This window comes from Rhamphochromis sp. 'chilingali' (genome assembly GCF_963969265.1).
Source record: "Rhamphochromis sp. 'chilingali' genome assembly, chromosome: 3".
NCBI lineage: Eukaryota > Metazoa > Chordata > Actinopteri > Cichliformes > Cichlidae > Rhamphochromis > Rhamphochromis sp. 'chilingali'.
The window spans coordinates 34,080,917-34,099,048 of NC_137931.1; the positions used below are offsets into that span (position 1 = coordinate 34,080,917).

The 18,132-nt window shown below is 40.9% G+C and overlaps 1 protein-coding gene across 2 annotated transcripts in view; it reads right to left on the reverse strand.

Annotated features, from left to right (window-relative positions):
- The window catches only part of tmem131 (transmembrane protein 131), a 41,179-nt gene extending 24,590 nt beyond the window's left edge, over positions 1 to 16,589 (reverse strand). The window contains exons 1-4 of one of the 2 annotated variants that reach the window (XM_080877481.1): positions 16,321 to 16,589; positions 10,046 to 10,107; positions 9,868 to 9,908; positions 1,602 to 1,670 (exon numbers count right to left, since the gene is read on the reverse strand). In XM_080877481.1, coding sequence (XP_080733607.1) covers positions 1,602 to 1,670; positions 9,868 to 9,908; positions 10,046 to 10,107; positions 16,321 to 16,489 — 341 coding nt within the window. In that variant the 5' untranslated portion in view covers positions 16,490 to 16,589. The remainder of the gene's footprint in view (positions 1 to 1,601; positions 1,671 to 9,867; positions 9,909 to 10,045; positions 10,108 to 16,320) is intronic. The other variant, XM_080877482.1, reaches the window with a different exon arrangement.
- Positions 16,590 to 18,132: the final 1,543 nt, after the last annotated feature.

The window sequence follows — 18,132 nt, forward strand, 5'->3', positions numbered from 1 at the left end:
TGACGCATTCAAAGAAGAAACCGAGCAGCACCTATAAACATGCCATGAAAATTAAAGGTTTATGAGCTTGGGGAACCGACTGGTTTAGACTGTCTTACGTTAACAGATACTTCAGAGATTTTTGGACATTAATCTACAGGTGTAACTTTCCTGTGGGGACAGGATTTGACATTCAAAAGAGTGACTATCTCTGCATTGTTAACCCAACACCCCAAGCTCATCATAAACTCTTTGATTTCCAGCCTCAGAGTGAACCTGCGGTTTCTGTTATATCAGTATGCTATGAAAATCAACTCGCAGATACACGGAACTCGGCGTGTTTATGATTCTCGTTACTAAGTGAAATAAAATTGAGGGAAGTTAGTTTTCAAATTCTGCTAAAAATATTTTGTCTGCTGGTTAAATCTGAAATAATCCCCTGAATGCTCTTTGACACAAAAAATGTATTAAATACATTTTAAAAAGTCATCATTCTAAAGTCGAGCCACCATCATCACAAGCTCGGTGACACAATTTTTATGCCCTTAAAACAATCACAGCTGATAAGCAAATTGTTTACTAAGAAAGTGGGACAGGCGAAGATGGGCCGCGACAGCCGGGTGTCTGAGTGCGAGTGACCCCCGCTCCTCCGAGCGCTCCTGAACCTGCACCCTGGTCGTGTAAAATTTAGCCACGCTGGGTGGGTGTGCTTGACTGGAATGTGACATATTAAGTCCAGCGTAGGTGAAGCTTGGGTCTGTAAGAGCTAAAGCATATGTGGTTTGTAAAATGAATTCCACAGATTGCTCAAATATTTTCTTAGAATTTATTGTAGACATGCAGGTGCACTCTGAGTGGAGGTGCACTGCAGAATGACTAATACCTAAGAGCTGTATGAGTACAGCTAATACTGGTTAATATTATGATCAGTTATTTAACATGTTTACTCTCAGACCCACAGAAACAAACAGTAAATTTATTAAACTTTTTAAAAAAAGAGGAGAAGAAGAAACTGGTCTTTTTATCTTTCGAACGATTGAATGGGGTCAGCTCTATATTTCCATGTACGGTTATAGCTTCTTTTTTTTGGGGGGGGGGGGGGTTGTTTACCATGAATTTGTCAACTTCTCCTACAACCTTTGATATGTATGTTTAATTATACTTGAGCTTTTTTGATTGTATGTTTCTTTATAGACTACACTGGGATGTTTTGCAGTGAATCGTGACATTTCCTGTGGCAGATGTCTTGATTTCAGGAGTTGGAAAAAGTACGTTTCTGTATAAAATATGACTGAACAATGAAACAGTTTGGTTATCTGAGTGAGAATTAAGTTAATTTCCTTGAACTATGATCATATTTCAACTCCGTAAACTCCATAAATATGTAAACGTGGCGTTAATCAAAACTTCCACAGCCTGGTGGGGACTAACGTTTTAGTGAAGGATGTGGTAAAAAGCAAAAAAAGACTTTGGCACGATACTGGTTTTATCTTTTAAAAATTGCCGTAAGGCAAATTGAAGTCTGATCCAATATTCACTCAAGTGCAAGTTCAAACAGGACCACACAAACAATGTGAGAATCAAAGCGTAAATCACACCACTCCAAAGAGAAAGAGACTCACTGTTCATGAAAATCCAACATTGGAGGTTCAAATCGTATAGGTCGACAGTTCCCACGGTGTGTGGACGTGCTGCGAGAGACAGGAAGGTGTGACAGCAGCAGAAAAATCAAAATAGGAAAAACAGCCTCCATGTTGGTGTGCATTTCAAACAACTGAGAGGTCAAAAACATGAGCGCACGGTCAGTCTTCAGACTTTTTTTGTGAGTGCGTTAACCAGCAGTGTGACCACTCCCATTGGCAGAGCATGATTTCCATATGTAAAGTCTCCATGAAAATCTAAAGATTCACAGGAAAGGCAAAAAAAAAAAAAAAAAAAAAAAAAAAACCCCAACAACAACAAAAAAAACCACCTCTCTCTTTGTGTCACCCTTGGTGTGTATCACTCCCCTTATAATAACAACTAGTTTTGAGAATCGGGTAAAACTGGCCCCGTCGCGCAGCTCGCCAAACCTGTTTGACAGCAGGTGTATCTTAACAAGAGAGAAGCCCGTCCCTAAATACAGGCAACTCGTCTTTTTGGCCTTTATGCAAATCGCATGAAAAGAAAAATTCATCAGCAATGCAGACGTGGCACTCAGCGGAGCCTCGGGTAAAATATGTAATGTCACCGCCTTTACAAACACCACAACAAACAAGTGAAAATGTTTCATTGTGATTTTTCAAGAATCTCTCACAGGTAACTGCTCTAACACTACCTGGCAACTTACAGGAGATCAGTTTCACCTTTTTACTACCCAGACAAAGGAATCAGCAGTGAGGAGACACGATGAGCTTCCCGCAGCACACAGCAACGTGGCGGCCCTGCCATCGCTTCTGCCATCGATGAAACAACTACTGACAAATTTCGTGACATTAAGGAATCAAATGGGTCCTGGCTGTGAATCCTGTCACTGGGCTCAGCGCTAATGTGCTGAATGCCAGCATGTAACTGGAGCAGCCTGAGGAGGTCACAGTTAGGACTGGGGCTGCTGGCCACAGATCTCCATATGTGCAGTGACAAGTTAACATCAGCATGGCCAAAGACGTCACCGCCAGTTTTTTAAAGATTCTGTTGGTTTCATGGTACATCACATTATCATTAAAATCATTTGTGCAGGGGAGTCACGTGGGACCGCCGAAGAAGATGGCCGCACACTAGAGGCGCTCCTAAAGCCTGTTGATTAATGTTCTGAATCTGGAAACATACACTCCAGCTGTAGTCGTAAATTGGACACCCTTTGTGGACTTTGAAGCTTTTCAAGGATTACCGTCTTTGGAAAATGGCAGGTAACAACAAAGCAAACTTTTTTAAGGGAGCTACCACGAGGAAGAAGCAAGCTAGCATTAGCCTCGCTCCGGAACCACCCGAAAGTGCATCTGCATCTGAGGCCGCCTCTCCAGTAGTTGAGGACGGTATAGGGAGCGAGAGCAAAAAAGACATTTTTGAAGAAATTAAGAAGATGAACGCTACTCTTCAGGTCGTAGCAAAAGATGTCACCACTATTAAAGAGGCCACTAAAGAATTGAAAGATTCGGTGGAAGATATAAAAGTGAGGTTAGGGGAGGCGGAACAACGTATATCAGACATGGAAGATGCCAGCGTGCTTACCGAGGCAAAAGTGGACAAATTCCAGAAGAGGATGGACGCGTTGTGGTCGCGAGTGGAGGACCTTGAAAACCGTAGCAGGAGGAATAATGTACGGATCATTGGACTCAAAGAAGGGGTGGAGACACCCGGGAACGTGGACAAATATGTGATGGAGATACTGGCCAAAGCATTTGAGCTTTCTGGAAGTGAATTTGAAATTGAACGTGCCCACCGTTCCCCGGTGCCAATGCCGGAACCTAACGAGCCTCCCAGGGTGATACATGTCCGCTTTCTACGTTCATCTGCTAGGGAGAAAGTGCTTCGGGTGGCCAGAGAGAGGCGTGGAGTCGATTGGCAAGGCTCCAAGCTATCCTTTTTTGAAGATGTTACAAAGGAGCTGGCGGAGAAGAGGAAGGCATTCAACCCGGTGAAGAGGCGTCTTCGGGAGCTACAAGTGAAGCATAGGCTGATGTATCCTGCAACGCTCGTTTTCACGTGGAACGGACAAAAGAAAGCATTCAAAGACGGAAAAGAGGCCGAGAAATTTCTGCAGGAGTCGACTTAGAGGAATGCGGGACATGATGTAACAGATCGGAGTAGTGTATGTGGATTTTGAAATAAGGTAACAAACAAACAATGGGCACAATGGGGCTGTGGCGGTGGTGCTGCTGTCGGATGATTAGCGTGTCTCACGGACCACGAGCAGTTTGGGGTCTCAAGCTAAAGTTAGTTAGGCTTGGGTAGGAGGGGAGGGAGGGGGCGCTTAGCAACGTTGTTCAGAGTTGCTATGCAAAGAAGGGTTTTGGTTTTGTTCAGGTTTGTTTGTTTGTTTTTAATGACGGCTAGTTTGATAAGACCAGATGGGTTTTGTAATATTGAGTGCCTATGCATATATTTGTGTTGTGTTGTAAAGCGCACAAGGTGTGCCTTACCCCATTTCTGTTAGAAAGCGATGAACAGGTATACTAAAATAATATCGTGGAACATAAACGGATGTGGGGACCCAATCAAGAGGAGGAAGGTTCTAAAATACTTAAAATCTAAAAATGCAGATATAGCGTTTATTCAGGAATCCCACATTGCGGGGGAAGAAGAGGCGAAAAAATTTAAACGAGACTGGGTGGGCTCCGTTTTTCATAGTTCATATTCGAGTAAACGAAATGGTGTATTGATCCTTGTTAATAAGAAATTAAGCTTCGTGTTGCTGAAGAAGTATAATGATGACGAAGGACGCATTATATGCTTGGAGGCCTTAATTAATGGGGTTCGAACAGTTTTGTGCAATATTTATGCACCTAATAAGGAAGAGCCAGTTTTTTTTCACAAAATTAATAAGATAATAGGGGATCATGTGGGGCAGGTGATATTGGCTGGGGATTTCAACCAGGTGATGGATGGGATAATTGATAAGAGTAATCCCAGGGGTACGTCTACACCCAGGGACAGAGAGGCTGTTCATTTACTGACAGAGGATCTTTGCTTAACGGACATTTGGAGGTTAGTTAATCCCAGTTCAAGGGAATACACGTTTTACTCCAACTGTCATAAAACATATTCGAGGATAGATTTCGCCTTAATATCAAAGTCTCTGGTCGAGTCAGTCGTAGACTGTGAGATTGGTGCCATTGCTATTAGTGATCATGCCACAGTAGAGTTGCAAATTGACTTGAACACGGATAGAACGAAGAGGGGCCGCTGGAGGCTTAACACGATGTTGTTGCAGAACAAGAGTTTCAGTGAGGAGTTAACAAAGGATCTCAAAATTTTTTTCGAAATCAATATGGATTCCACAGACAAAGTAGCCACAGTTTGGGAAGCGTCTAAAGCATATATAAGAGGAAAGATGATTGCATACGCATCAAAAGTTAAGAAAAGTGATCTAGAACGGGTAGAAACCTTGGATAAAGAAATACGGGAGTTGGAGAAGGACTTAGCGAGTCAATATTCAAATTATAAATATCAGACTATATGTAAATTAAAATGCCAGTTGAATGACATTTATAACAAAAAGGCGGAATATGCCTTATTTAGGCTCAAAACAAAATTTTATGAAGGTGGCGAAAAGAGTGGAAGACTATTGGCAAGACAACTGAAGCAGCAAGATAATTTGAATAATATATCTATGATTAAGAAGGACGGCCAAGTGATAACCTCATCGAAGGAAATAAACTCAGTTTTCCAATCATTTTATCAAGATTTGTATACGTCTGCTGGTGTGCTTGATGAAGGGGAGGTGGAGACATTTTTTTCAGGTCTACAATTACCTACTCTCTCTGGGGAACAGAAAACGAGACTGGATGAGCCTATAACGGAAGAAGAGGTCAGGGCTGCGATCTTATTAATGAAGAATGGGAAATCGCCAGGCTTGGATGGCTTCCCGATTGAGTATTATAAGAAATATATCGATATTTTAGCCCCAGTCCTGCATAAAGTTTACCTTGAGGCATTGGAGATAGGTTCCTTGCCGAGTACGTTTAAGGAAGCACTGATCTCCCTTATTCCTAAAAAGGATAGGGATCTGTCGGACCCAGCAAATTACCGGCCTGTAAGCCTTTTGGGCGTTGATTGCAAAATTTTGACAAAGGTTTTGGCCTCCCGCCTGGATCAAATATTACCAGATATCATTAATGGTGACCAGGTTGGCTTTATTAAAAATAGGTCCTCAGGTGATAACATTAGAAGACTTCTTCATCTCATGCACAGAAGCGAATCTAATCTAACCCCGGTTGCGGCCTTCTCGCTAGATGCTGAGAAGGCCTTTGATCGGGTGGAATGGGGCTTCCTTATGACGACCCTCGCAAGGTTCGGGTTTGGGCCTGGGTTTTGTAATTGGGTCAAAACTGTATATGCAAGTCCAAGGGCAGCGGTTTTGACAAATGGATTGGTGTCAGGGTTTTTTCATCTTACTCGCGGGACCCGACAGGGGTGCCCTTTGTCCCTGTTGCTTTTTACAATATTTCTGGAACCGCTGGCCTTGGCTATTCGAGCAAACAGGGGTGTCAGAGGTGTTCATGCAGGGGGTATGGAACACAAGTTGTTTCTATATGCTGATGACATCTTAGCAGTATTGACGGATCCCATGCAGTCTCTACCAGCGCTACTCACGTGTGTTGAGTCATTTTCAGGGTTGTCAGGTTATAAGATAAACTGGGACAAGTCAGAGGGCATGCCATTGTCAGCATCATGTCATTCTGGATGCGTTACTCCATTCAATTTTAAGTACTCACCTTCAGGTATGAAGTATTTAGGAATATTATTAAAACCCGACTTGGAGGATATTATGCTTTCAAATGTGGAACCTCTCCTCCTAAAGATAAAAACAAATCTGGATAAATGGGGTAAATTGAATCTTACACTATGGGGTAAAATTAATGTGATTAAAATGATGGTGGTCCCACAGTTCAATTATGTTTCCATGATGTTACCTGTACGGATTCCTTTGCACATATTTGGTCAAATTGAGAAGTTAATCAAAGATTTTTTGTGGAATAACAAGAAGCCGAGAGTGAATATAAAGAAAATGTGGGCCTCTAAAGACATTGGAGGAATGGCCCTCCCAAATGTGAAGTTGTATAATTTAGCTTTTGAATTGTCAAGACTGGCCAAATACTGGACAGGATCGGGCTCTGAGCTGAGCTGGATGAAGATCGAACAGGAACTAGCGAGCCCCTTCACACCTTTGGATGTTCTCTCGCAGGGCGCGGCAACTAATGGACAAGACTCTCATGATAACCCAGTGCTCAGGTATTCCAAAGCTGTCTGGGTGGAGGTGCACAAGTTGTGTGGAGCATCTCATCTAAGACAACCTTATGCCTCGCTATGGAACAATATTGCTGTAAGGATTGGGCGGAAAACTGTGTTCTGGAAGGAATGGCTTGTCAAAGGCATACGCAGGATAAGTGATCTTTACTCAGGGGGAGTGTTTATGTCATTTGCTGAAATAACCCGAAAATACAGTTTGACAAGAGAAAATAATTTTTGGAAATATTTACAAATAAGGGATTGTGTTACCAAAGGAAAATTTGCTCAAAGCTCGAATATGGTTGTGGAGTTTTTAGAATTGTCCAGTACAGCACATAGGGCGGCGGTTTTCTACAAACTGTTTAACAATCCAAAAAAAGAGATATGTGAAAACTTGAGGGTTATATGGCAGAGGGATCTGGGTTGTGCAATTTCTAAAGAAGACTGGCGCAGAATTTTGTCATTCTCTGATAAATATATAAGAGAGGCCAGGGGTAAATTTACTCAGTATAAATTAATACACAGGTGGTACTTCACTCCATCCAAACTTTATAGAATGGGAATTAGTCCCAGTAATGTATGCTGGAAATGTAGTTCAGATCCAGGGACATTTATACATGCTATTTGGGAATGTGGGAAAGTTTATCCCTTTTGGCAAAAAGTATTGGACAAAATAGGAAGGTGGATTGGTTTGATGATACCCCTGTCACCAAGACTGTGCTTATTAGGGGATCGGTCAGTATTACCTGGGGTTTCAAAATATGACTTTGTGGTTATAAAGGTGGGGGTGATCGCAGCGGCTCGAGTTATTCTCAGTGTATGGAAGGAACCGTCTCCTCCAGAATATAATAGGTGGAAAGAAACTATGCTGAAAATGGTGTCGTATGAAAAGCTCTTGGCTAGGATTAATGATGATAGGGAGGGTTTTGACGAATCGTGGGGACGTGTTTTTGGCTGAGATGGTTGGAACTTATTTGGTCAGGGCAATTATCTTTAGTCATGTTGTACGCTTGCTGCACTGTTTGTTTGTGTAGGCACTCAGTAAGGGAATGACTTAAAGATTTGAGTTAACTGATTTGAGGTTTTTTTTTTGTTTTTTTTTTAATTTTTTTAATTTTTTTTAAATTTTTTTTATTATTATTATTATTATTATATTTTTTATATATATTTTTTTTTTCTGTTGTTGTTTGTTGGTTGTTTTGTTTGTTTTTGTGTTGTGAAATGTTAAAAACAAATAAAGACTTCAATTATAAAAAAAAAAATCATTTGTGCATTTGTGGGTGTTTTTCTGTCAGGAGAGCGTGTATTTTATTATTTTTTTAAAGTAAGGTCATCATAATAAAACAAACTAAACACAACTAAAATACTAAATATTATCCTCTCTGGCTCTTAAATACGGACCTTAAGAAGCTGCCAGGGGCTTGGCTGTGATCAAGAAATCCATCATCTTTCTGTCACCAGGCTTCGCTTACTCTAACAGTGGCTAATCTTAATCTCGCTAAGTGGTCACAAAGGTGGTTATCAACTGCATACGTCAACACCAGGTTTCCTAATGTGGCGATAAGCACGTTCGCATGAAAGACGTGGTGTTCTGACGGATCAGTGGGTACCTGTTGATCTCTTCTCTCAAACACAAGCTGCTCCAGAGCAGAACAGGGGTCCAGCACAAGTTACAGTGGTTATTTACACCAGTAAGAAGTGAACCACATTCACAACAGTGAAAGCACCTACTCCTGCTTACTACACCAGACCTCTGGCGTTCTGTAGTTCTGTTGTACCACTTTCTGTTTTCAGTTGGCGTTTCATTTCCTGTGACTTCTGTGCTCCCTGGTTACTGTTAGTTGGTGTTTTAGTATTAGTTGTTTATCTTTTGGTTACTTCCCGTTTTACTTTGTAAGCTCAGTCTCACCGGTGTCTCATTCCCGTTTTACTTCCTTTTTTTTCTTGCTGGATTCCCTCCCTTATGTTTCCTTGTGTTCTATTGCTGGGTTTCCCCCTTTTTTTTTTCCTCTCTCTGACTAAGTCAGTTTTTTTGCCTTCAATGAATAAAGACTCCTTTTGTTTCTTACCTGCCTGCCTCTGCATTGCCACACCAAATATACAACACCACTGTAGCTGTTTGTTCACCAGTACAGAGGTTTATCTGGCAAATACATATCGCAAACAGACAGGTTTGAAACCACACACACACACACACAGAAAAAAAAAAGGGGAAGTTTAACATCTAAAAAGGACTGGAACACACACACTGACCTCAAACATAACTGTCTAGGGAGTGGTCACGCCATGCCCCTAAAGATAACCTTTGTATGGTTTACATGCTGTCTGAGCTGTATGCTGGACCCTGATAAAACATCCATCTGAAAGGTATGCGAGCCCTCTGTGACGCTTCAGAACCGCTATACAGGAACATGATGCAACCAACTGACTTTTTACACACTTCCTGTAATGAAAATAGTCCTTACTTGTTTGAGCACTTCTGCCTGTTGTTGTGCCAAAGCTGGGATAAAAAGAGCCTGAAGCAAATAATAACTTCCTCAAAAAAAAAAAAAACACTTCAGTCACATTCGACTGCATGAAAGAATCCTGCCTGCTTCTAACAGCTGCTGCAGGCTATAAAACCAATGTCACTGTGGACTCGACTCATCCTAGAACATGTGGCCAGAAAAGCGCTCAGGGTGACACAGACAGAGAGGTTTCTCTGATGATCAGTGGCACAGATATTTGCCCTTTTTCCCCACAATCTAATTTTTTTGTATAATTTTACCCCCTAAATGATCTTAACATGCTGTCACAGCAGCCGCATTGAAGCAGTAAAACTTGTTTTGCTTTAACACAATACACTTTGCGTTTGCTTGTTGTCCAGGCAAGTTAATGTAGAAGCACACGGTTTAAAAATACAAATACAACATTTTATTGAATTCATGCTAGTATAAAAAAAGGGAGGATTTCTCATACCTTTGTTGATGATATAAACTAAAATCGATGTCAGACTCTCCCTGCAAGCACAACACAAACATACAGTAAGAATTAATCACAATATCAAAAACCAGGGGATTAATTTGGTAGTTGAGCAGGGCTTTAGCCTCTTCTTGCTCTGTGAAGGTCCGTTACAATACCATTTTAATGGCCTTACCTGTAAAAGGCTGCCCTCGCCAAAATGTAGAACTTCTAGTATTGTGTCTGACTGAATGAATGCTGCAAAGAGAAAAATAGGAAGATCAGAGAGAAACACATTTTTACACTACATAAAAGAAAGCTAAAAGGGGTAAATGTTCAATAAACAAAATCATAGCATACTGATGTGTGTGAGCTGCTGATTGGGTTACCAAAACCAACTAACGCTTCATTTGCATGGCAAAGCACCTTTTTGAAATCCCTGAAAAGGTACAGACTGATTTATGGACTGGAGATGGCAGCAGCTGCTGATTGCTGTCGAATTTAACGAAATAAAAACCAACTTCAACTTCAATCTTGTGTACTGAACTAGAGACAAGAGAAAGTTCAGCCTCCAGATCTGTGCTCCTTTTCTGCTCCATGTGCGGTGAAAGAAGGATCTAATCCAAAGCTACTTTCACCAGAAGAAATTCCGGCTAGGTGATGAGCCTGATCTCAAATATACCGTAGTAGAAAAGCAGCTCATTCATTAGCTAAGAGATCAGATCAAAACCGGATTTTTGAGTTGGTGTGAAAGTGATCTGGTTGCAGTTTTTAACTGATTTTAAATGTGCTTTTCAGCTCTGAAATTTGAAAACTTTCATTAAGTATATAAAAAAAAAAAAACGTAGAAAAAGGAAACAAAACAAATCAAAAAATACAAAACATCTGAATTAAGAGTGTAGAGAGGGAACAGCCTCACCCCAGTCTCCAGCTAAAATGTGCTTCAATACTGCATTTAACTGACCAACCCAATAAACCCAGCTATCTTATTTTACTTTCTTAGTTTGATTCTAAACTCCAATTTTCATTCAGATTTCATTAAACTAAAACATTCTTTCACACTTTTTTGTGTTTAAGTTTAGTTTGAGTTAGGTGTACAGGTTTTGCCACCAATAGTCTCGGGAAGAGGGGTGTACCGGGGGACAGTGCCAAAGTATGTGGTACAACCAATGTGTTCCAGTTGTGTTAGTCAGCCACGGAGAGAGCGAAGCTCTAACATTCAAAGAGCTAAAGAGCTGAGCGTTAAAAATAATGCCATGTCCACTGCAGCCACCAGTTTTGTTTTTGTTTTCTTTAACGTTTTTTTCTGTGCTTCTCCCACTCTGGTGAACTTCACTGTTAGTCTCGTCTCTGATCTGGCACATTCATCAACCAATAAGCATATGAACGATGCGCAGCGCCACACACATTGAGCAATATGTAGTTGGGATTTTGGAGGACTACACCAGAGCATTTTTCTCCAAAGGCTCTCTGTAAAACATTAAAAAAAAAAAAAAAAACGTGCGCAAACAGACACAACTGCGGGAGCAAAACCTGAGCATAACCCAGGTCTCAATCACTGCTGTGAACACAGAGCAACTCTGCACGTCTGTTTCAGGGTGTTATATAAATGCCAGGGTGGGGTTAAGTGAAGTGAATCCTCAGCAACCACCATTATCGACATGATTTTAAAAGGCCGGATGTCCCTTCCATCATCTGCAGAGCTTTAAATTTTGCCTTAAACTTAACAGATCTCACAAGTTGTGCTACTAGATCGACCTTTTTCTGTGTTCACAGCTCACTGTCGGCAAGCGTAATTGTTACGTTCAACTAACTGCTACGTTTAATAACACCCTGCAAGCTACAATGTAGGTTTTAAATTCAAATATCTGAGCAGAATCAGGGGATCTAAGCAGTTAAGAAACATTTCACAACTTCATTGAGCCGATGAGACACAGCCAACATCAGGCTGAGCAGAGGTGTGAAAAAGCTACACTTCCTGCTGTACATCACGAAAAAAAGCTAACAAATAATGAAAGTCTCAAGCTCTGAATACACGTCTGCACAAAATTAAACCGAATCACTCAGATGTCCTGCATCCTTTAAGTCCTAAATAAAAAATGTTAAGCTCAATCCCATCTCTACAGCAGAGTAAAACCAACCTCAGCTCAGTATGCCGTGCTCACTGTCTGTTAAAATTATATGTCTTTACAGTGGCTTGAAAAAGGGGTGGATGTCGCCATTTGACTGGCAGGAATAGCACCGGCAACACCTCTGTGGGTGTTTCATTATACAGTGTCACCAGTCTGTGGTCCACAAGGATGATGTGGCATTGGTAGAGATGCAAGACTCCATGGCATCAGAATTTTACATGAAACTCCACCGCTTTAGTTCTCGGCGTCCTAAGCTTACGAGTTTGTCAGGAGCTCTTGAAATCGTCTCAGAATGGACACCCGGAGAAACAAGCAGTGAAACTGGTACGAGAGTGAACAGTACTTTGCAGGCAGACATGCTGATGTTTCCACGTAGAGGACGCCAGTCTTTAACAAAAAACAAAACAAAAACACAACAACACTTCTAAGCCATTTATGTAAATCTACATGCAAATTCTGTCTTATTTGCTGCACAGTGACATTGACGTGTCTGTCATAGCCACTGCCTCACCACCTCCAGATTACAGACAGATCAATGTCTGAATCGAGTAGATCGGTTAGATAAGAGAACATGAAAGCGAGAAGCTGTCGAGTATATATTTTTTTCCCCTCTCTCAACTTTCTTACCTAAAACAGTCACGATAGAAAGATAACTTCTTAGCGTTTAACTTTAGCTACAAAGCTCTCGTTGTTTTTCTTGTGTTGTTATTCAATCGTGTCCGTTTCTCTCGCCCTAGGAGCTCAAACTCGCCGCTGTTTAGTTCAGCTCCAGCTAAGGTGAACAAAGGGTCAGGATTAGATCCATCCACACCAAAACAGCCTATTCAGCCTCATGGATGGTGTACAAAGTATGAAAAAAACTGCAGTAAAGACAGCAATTACTCAAACCTTTCAACAAAATGCATTTCTATCTTTGGTTTGGAGATGCCAGCTTTATTCCAGAGGAAAGAAAATCATTCCTCAAGGTCATATTGTAGCTCACCTGATTGAGCAGGTGACTCATTTTCCAGAAGCTATTGCAAGGGCTGGGGTTCAAGTCCCTGCATGGCGTTACCCACTACTCTCCCTGCTTTCCTGTCTCTACTGATGTGTCATGCAAAAAGTTATCCTTAAAAATCATAATTCCTAGATCTACACCGGGCGTTTGAATCAGAAAGGTAAAATTTCACGGCCACTTCATCTGTGGAACAAACAAAAATGATCTAAAGGTAGTAAAACTCAAAGGTTTCTGTGGATGACCCTGGGGAAGGACCATTTAAACCTATCCAGAGCTTAACTGTCTAAAAGATGATGCTAAATAATCATGAATACTAAACAAAGGGTAAAATTATTACATCGTGAAGTTTGTTTTTGATGCAACGCTCTCACTTTTGCTCCTGTTATAAATCAAATCACACCCTTTTCCCCTCCCTAAAAATTAGGGCTGCCACAAACGATTATTTTGATAGTCGACTAGTCACCGATTATTTATGCGATTAGTCGACTAATCAGATCATCATCCACTGGACATAAAACTACAGCTTATTGCACCAGCAGCATCTGCTCTTATATAACTATCATTAGCTTACAGCTTTAAGCTTTTAAGGTGCTAACTAAAAATAAAGACAAGATGATAGTTTATTCAATTTTAATGAAATTTGCAGATTGTTTCGGTAAAGTTTAATAAACTCCTTGCTATCTAAAATATAACAGGACACCGGAGTATATTCTCCAGCATCTCACACTTCTGATAATCAGCTGTCTGCTTGACGTTTATTCAGCTGTGTAAAAACTATAACTTTAATCTCAGCCAAACCGATTTACTCAGGAACAAATAAAATACAAAAAAAAAAAAAAGCCAAACAACAACATTTTTAATTTATCTAAGTGACTCATATATATTTAACCTGAGTCGCGAAAGACGGCGGTGGGTTTGAAAACAATTTGCCGGGAGTCCGGTGTTCTCACGGTGCTAGTGACCTAGCCCCCGGCTAGCTATCGAGCTAGTGGGTAACAGACGTCTCCGAAAACGTCGGAGCGCTTTTGAAAATATGTGGTGTCCTGATAAACTGAGCCGATATTTGAGGTTTACACAGCTACATTCTCGCCTGAAAATATGTTAAACGTTTATTTTGTGACCCAGAAAGAATAATAAGAGTAATATTAAAACTAACTAGCTACCGCCGTTGTTGGAAACTAAGCTGGGCCGCGCTATGAATTCTGGGACACAGCTGCTTCTTCTTCTTCGGGGTTTAACGGCAGCTGGCATCCTTGTACATGCTGTGCTGCCATCTTCTGTTTCAGTCCGTTATTACACTCTTAAATCCTGCTATTATTCCTGCGTCTTGCGATCTTACAAAGCTTCAAACGACACGTCGACTATTAAATCAGTCGTCGACGATTTTGATAGTCGACGTAATCGTGACTAGTCGACAAATCGTGGCAGCCCTACTAAAAATGCAAACTCACTGTTGAGTTCAGCTGAATAAAAGAGAGCGTTCAGTCAACAAGGTCGATGCAGAGGAAGTAAAACTCAACATTTCCTCTGTGAGGATTAATGAAATGGTCGCCTTTGTCTCTGGATCACTCGTAGTCTTCAAATCCCGTACAGGCTCTAACTCCCAGCTGGACGACCCCGAACCCATCGCCACCCTCCGTTTTTCCTCTTCTTCTTCTTCTGTTGAATTATGTTTAAAGTTTGAGGAAATACTCGGTAAAAACTTGCATGATACTTATCAAATTAATGAATAATCATAATGAAAAAAAATTCGATTACAATATCTACCGAAATTGAGATTCTAATATTGTCACGATCGAGCAGGCTTACTCCAATTTTAAAAAATGTGATTGTGAGTCAGTTTGACCACAATAATGTTGTAGTGAACCTCTGATATGCGAACAGCCTAAATTTAATCAGCTGACTCAGTTTGCACTGTTGGTAAAAAGCATGACAAGATGAAGTCAGACTCTAAGAGTTGCTAAATAACTCGTGAATTCATTCAAGTGCATTACTGGAGTGTGAGCCATTATCACAGATCTATAGGAACATTTCAGGCAGCAAAAAAATAATTAAATGTTAGTTAGAAATTCATTTTAGTTGAACTACAACTTGTTGGTGAACAAATCCATTATTCCCCAGAGTTTGTAGTCACAAATCAAAATCACAACATCAACTAAAAAAAAAATGGTGGATTATATTTGTTAATGTGATTGTAACTGTGATTCTGAATCATTTTAACCAAAATAATGTTGTTACAGGGCGAGCCCAAATCCAGTGCCGAGTGTGAAAACTGCAGTGAAGTCATTGAATAAGCAAAACAGCAACACAAATTATCTGTAAAATGTTTCACACGGGAAAACTTTTAGTATTTCTAGATTTCTCGACCTAGACGAGCTGATTGAATTACAAAGACGTTAAGTACTTGTATTATTTATTTATAAAGAGTGCAATATACTGTAATATACAGAGGATGACTCGTGAATTTGGACAGAGATACAAAGCTCAAATTGTCCCCGGGGAAAACGGGTGTAAAAGTACACCCGTTTTCTCAATACATCATCCATGAACTACAAAAATAATAATATAACAAGTATCTACCAGTTTTTAAAATAAGTGGTGTCTTTCGTTTGGGCTGTTTTTCATAAAGCCTGAATATTAACATTACGCAATGTTTTTTTTCTTGCTTGGTCCATGAACCACTGTGAGTCTGACACCTCTGCTCTGAGAGTTGCTCAACAAGTAACACAATCACCTGAGTGCACTTCTTGTGAGGTCCAGGTTCATGTGGACTAATTCACGGGCGCGTTTCAGGGCTAGCTCGGACCACCTTGGCCCTGGATGACAGCTGTGTGCCAGTCATAGTGACCTGACACGATCAGAAGATCGATAACAAGCGGCTGGAGCCCAATCAAACAAACAGTCGAGGCTTTTCCTCACTGAGCCCGGTATGAGGAAGTACTGCTGGGCAGCTTGTCCCCTACAACTCCCCTCTGTCTGTACTTCAAGCTCACCCAGAGGCTCCTCTGAGCCAGCTCTAGGGCTAGCCGAGGCTGTAAACCCTGTCATATCTCACAGATAAATTATTAGCCCAACTAAGCCATATAAGGAAAGAATGACAACATGCTACAGACGAAGCTAACGTCCAGAGTAAGGCCAAATACATTTGGCTAACTAACGGCAGTTCTTTGTCAGTTTAAACACAGCCTGCTCTCTGTTAGCGTTTAATAATAATTCAGCACTGCTGGGTCGCTGTTAGCACCGAGCTGGTGTAAAGTCGGCCCGCAAAGGTAGCGCTAACCACAGCACACACTTGGTGAGATGTCTGCGGAAGTTAGCTCCTGCTAAAGCTAAGTTCCAAACCTTGTTTATTCGCCCGCGTCGTGTGAATAAAAGCAATAAATAAGATCCTCAGGAGCCCCACGCAGGCAGCTCTCCGTCTCCTCCTCTGGCGACAGCTCTGGGCTCCGGCTTCAGTCGCCATGCTGCACGTCTTTCTGTTACGATAACAAACGAGCAAGTGTGCGGACATGCCCGTGTAAACCTCTGCTGCCTCTGTCAATCATAGCCGTGAAGAAAAAAAAAAACTCCCGAGAGCAGCGGCGGCGGCTAACTACCAACAGGACGTCGGCCTCTCTCTGCTCCCGCTTCCTCTTCCGCTCCATGCGACGCGTCACCGGCTGCCACGGACAGCAAGCGGTCATTAAACAACCTTATCACCGGGATCAAAGCCCAGCGGAGACCCTTCAGACAACACAAATTAAACGCTAGAACAGAATGACACCGTAAACTTATAAAACTAACTACACTTAAATTGAAAAACGAGGAATATTTGGTAACAGAATCTGTCATTTTTGGAATATATACTTTAAAGCTTCATTCATTCATTCATTCATACTAGACAGGTTAGTCACTTTAATTGCCTCAATCAGAACATAACATGCAAACTCCACAAAGAAAGGACCAATGGTGACCTGAGCACCACCACAGCTCTCATTCTTCTCACTTTGGTCATATTTTACATCTTGTTTGTGCAGAATATATATTTCTAATATAAAACTGTCTCGAATTTTGGTCTTTATATATAGGGTGAGACAGAAGTGCTCAAAGCAAAGAGAATGCTCCTCCAGAACATGCTGTCAGCTGCAGAATCCCTCAGTGTCCACTTAGACCCAGACCCAGATAAGTGGAAAAGGATGGATGGACTATAGTTGAAAACGAGATTGCTGCATATAGTCCTTCAACTTTTTTTTAAAATGTAAATAAAAATCCAATTATTCTTGTGTTTACAAAGGAAATGAAAATAGTAATAATAGTAAACGCTGTCAGTCCTGTGTGTGTTTAAGTCGACTTTCTGTCATTCTCCTGCATTTTTGTCCTCTTTGTTAAAAAACGTATGATTCTGAGGTTTTCCTTTGATCTTTCTTAACCACTTGAAATAAAGTTTATTGGAAAAAAAGAGACTTTTAATTGCCGTTTATGTGCTGTAATCATTTAAATTATAAAAAGAAAAACTGGGTGCTGAAGTTTTTCAGCTCTTGCTTGTAGACATGGACTGTGGACACGGATTGTCCTTAGCAGGAGTCCTTCAACATGCACAGCATACGATCTCTCTGCAAGAGGAACAAGAATATAATGTGATGTATAAAGGTGAAAATAATTCCTTAGTTACTCTGGCTTCTGGGGTTTCTCTATTAAATGGTTCCAGTTTGCATCTATGACTTGGGTGCAGTAATAAAATGTGTTCCTAAGCTGTAATGTTTTCATTACAGAATTATTATTTTTATTTCAGTGCTACAAAAGACCAAAGTCACTTGTGTCAGACAAGTGTTTTAGACAAATGACATCTCCCCTAATTCTTTGCCATTTACATCAAGGAATTATTTCTAAGGCAAGTAATTTCTGAGCTTTACTATTTTTTGCTTAAAGCGAAACACCTCAACCGATGTCACAAACAACGCCAGTGTGTACACACTGAACTATGCTCGTACATGTGCTGTGATCTTCCTTTGGTCCAAATATTTTCACTAAAGCAGAAAAGCAGCAGTGAACACCCTCCAAATACCGGCTCCACCGAATTTACTTATATAGAAAAAACATTGCCTATAGATAAATGTAACTATGGAGTACAGAGGTTACTGATTGACAGAGAGTGCTGACAGGTACTCAGTGAAT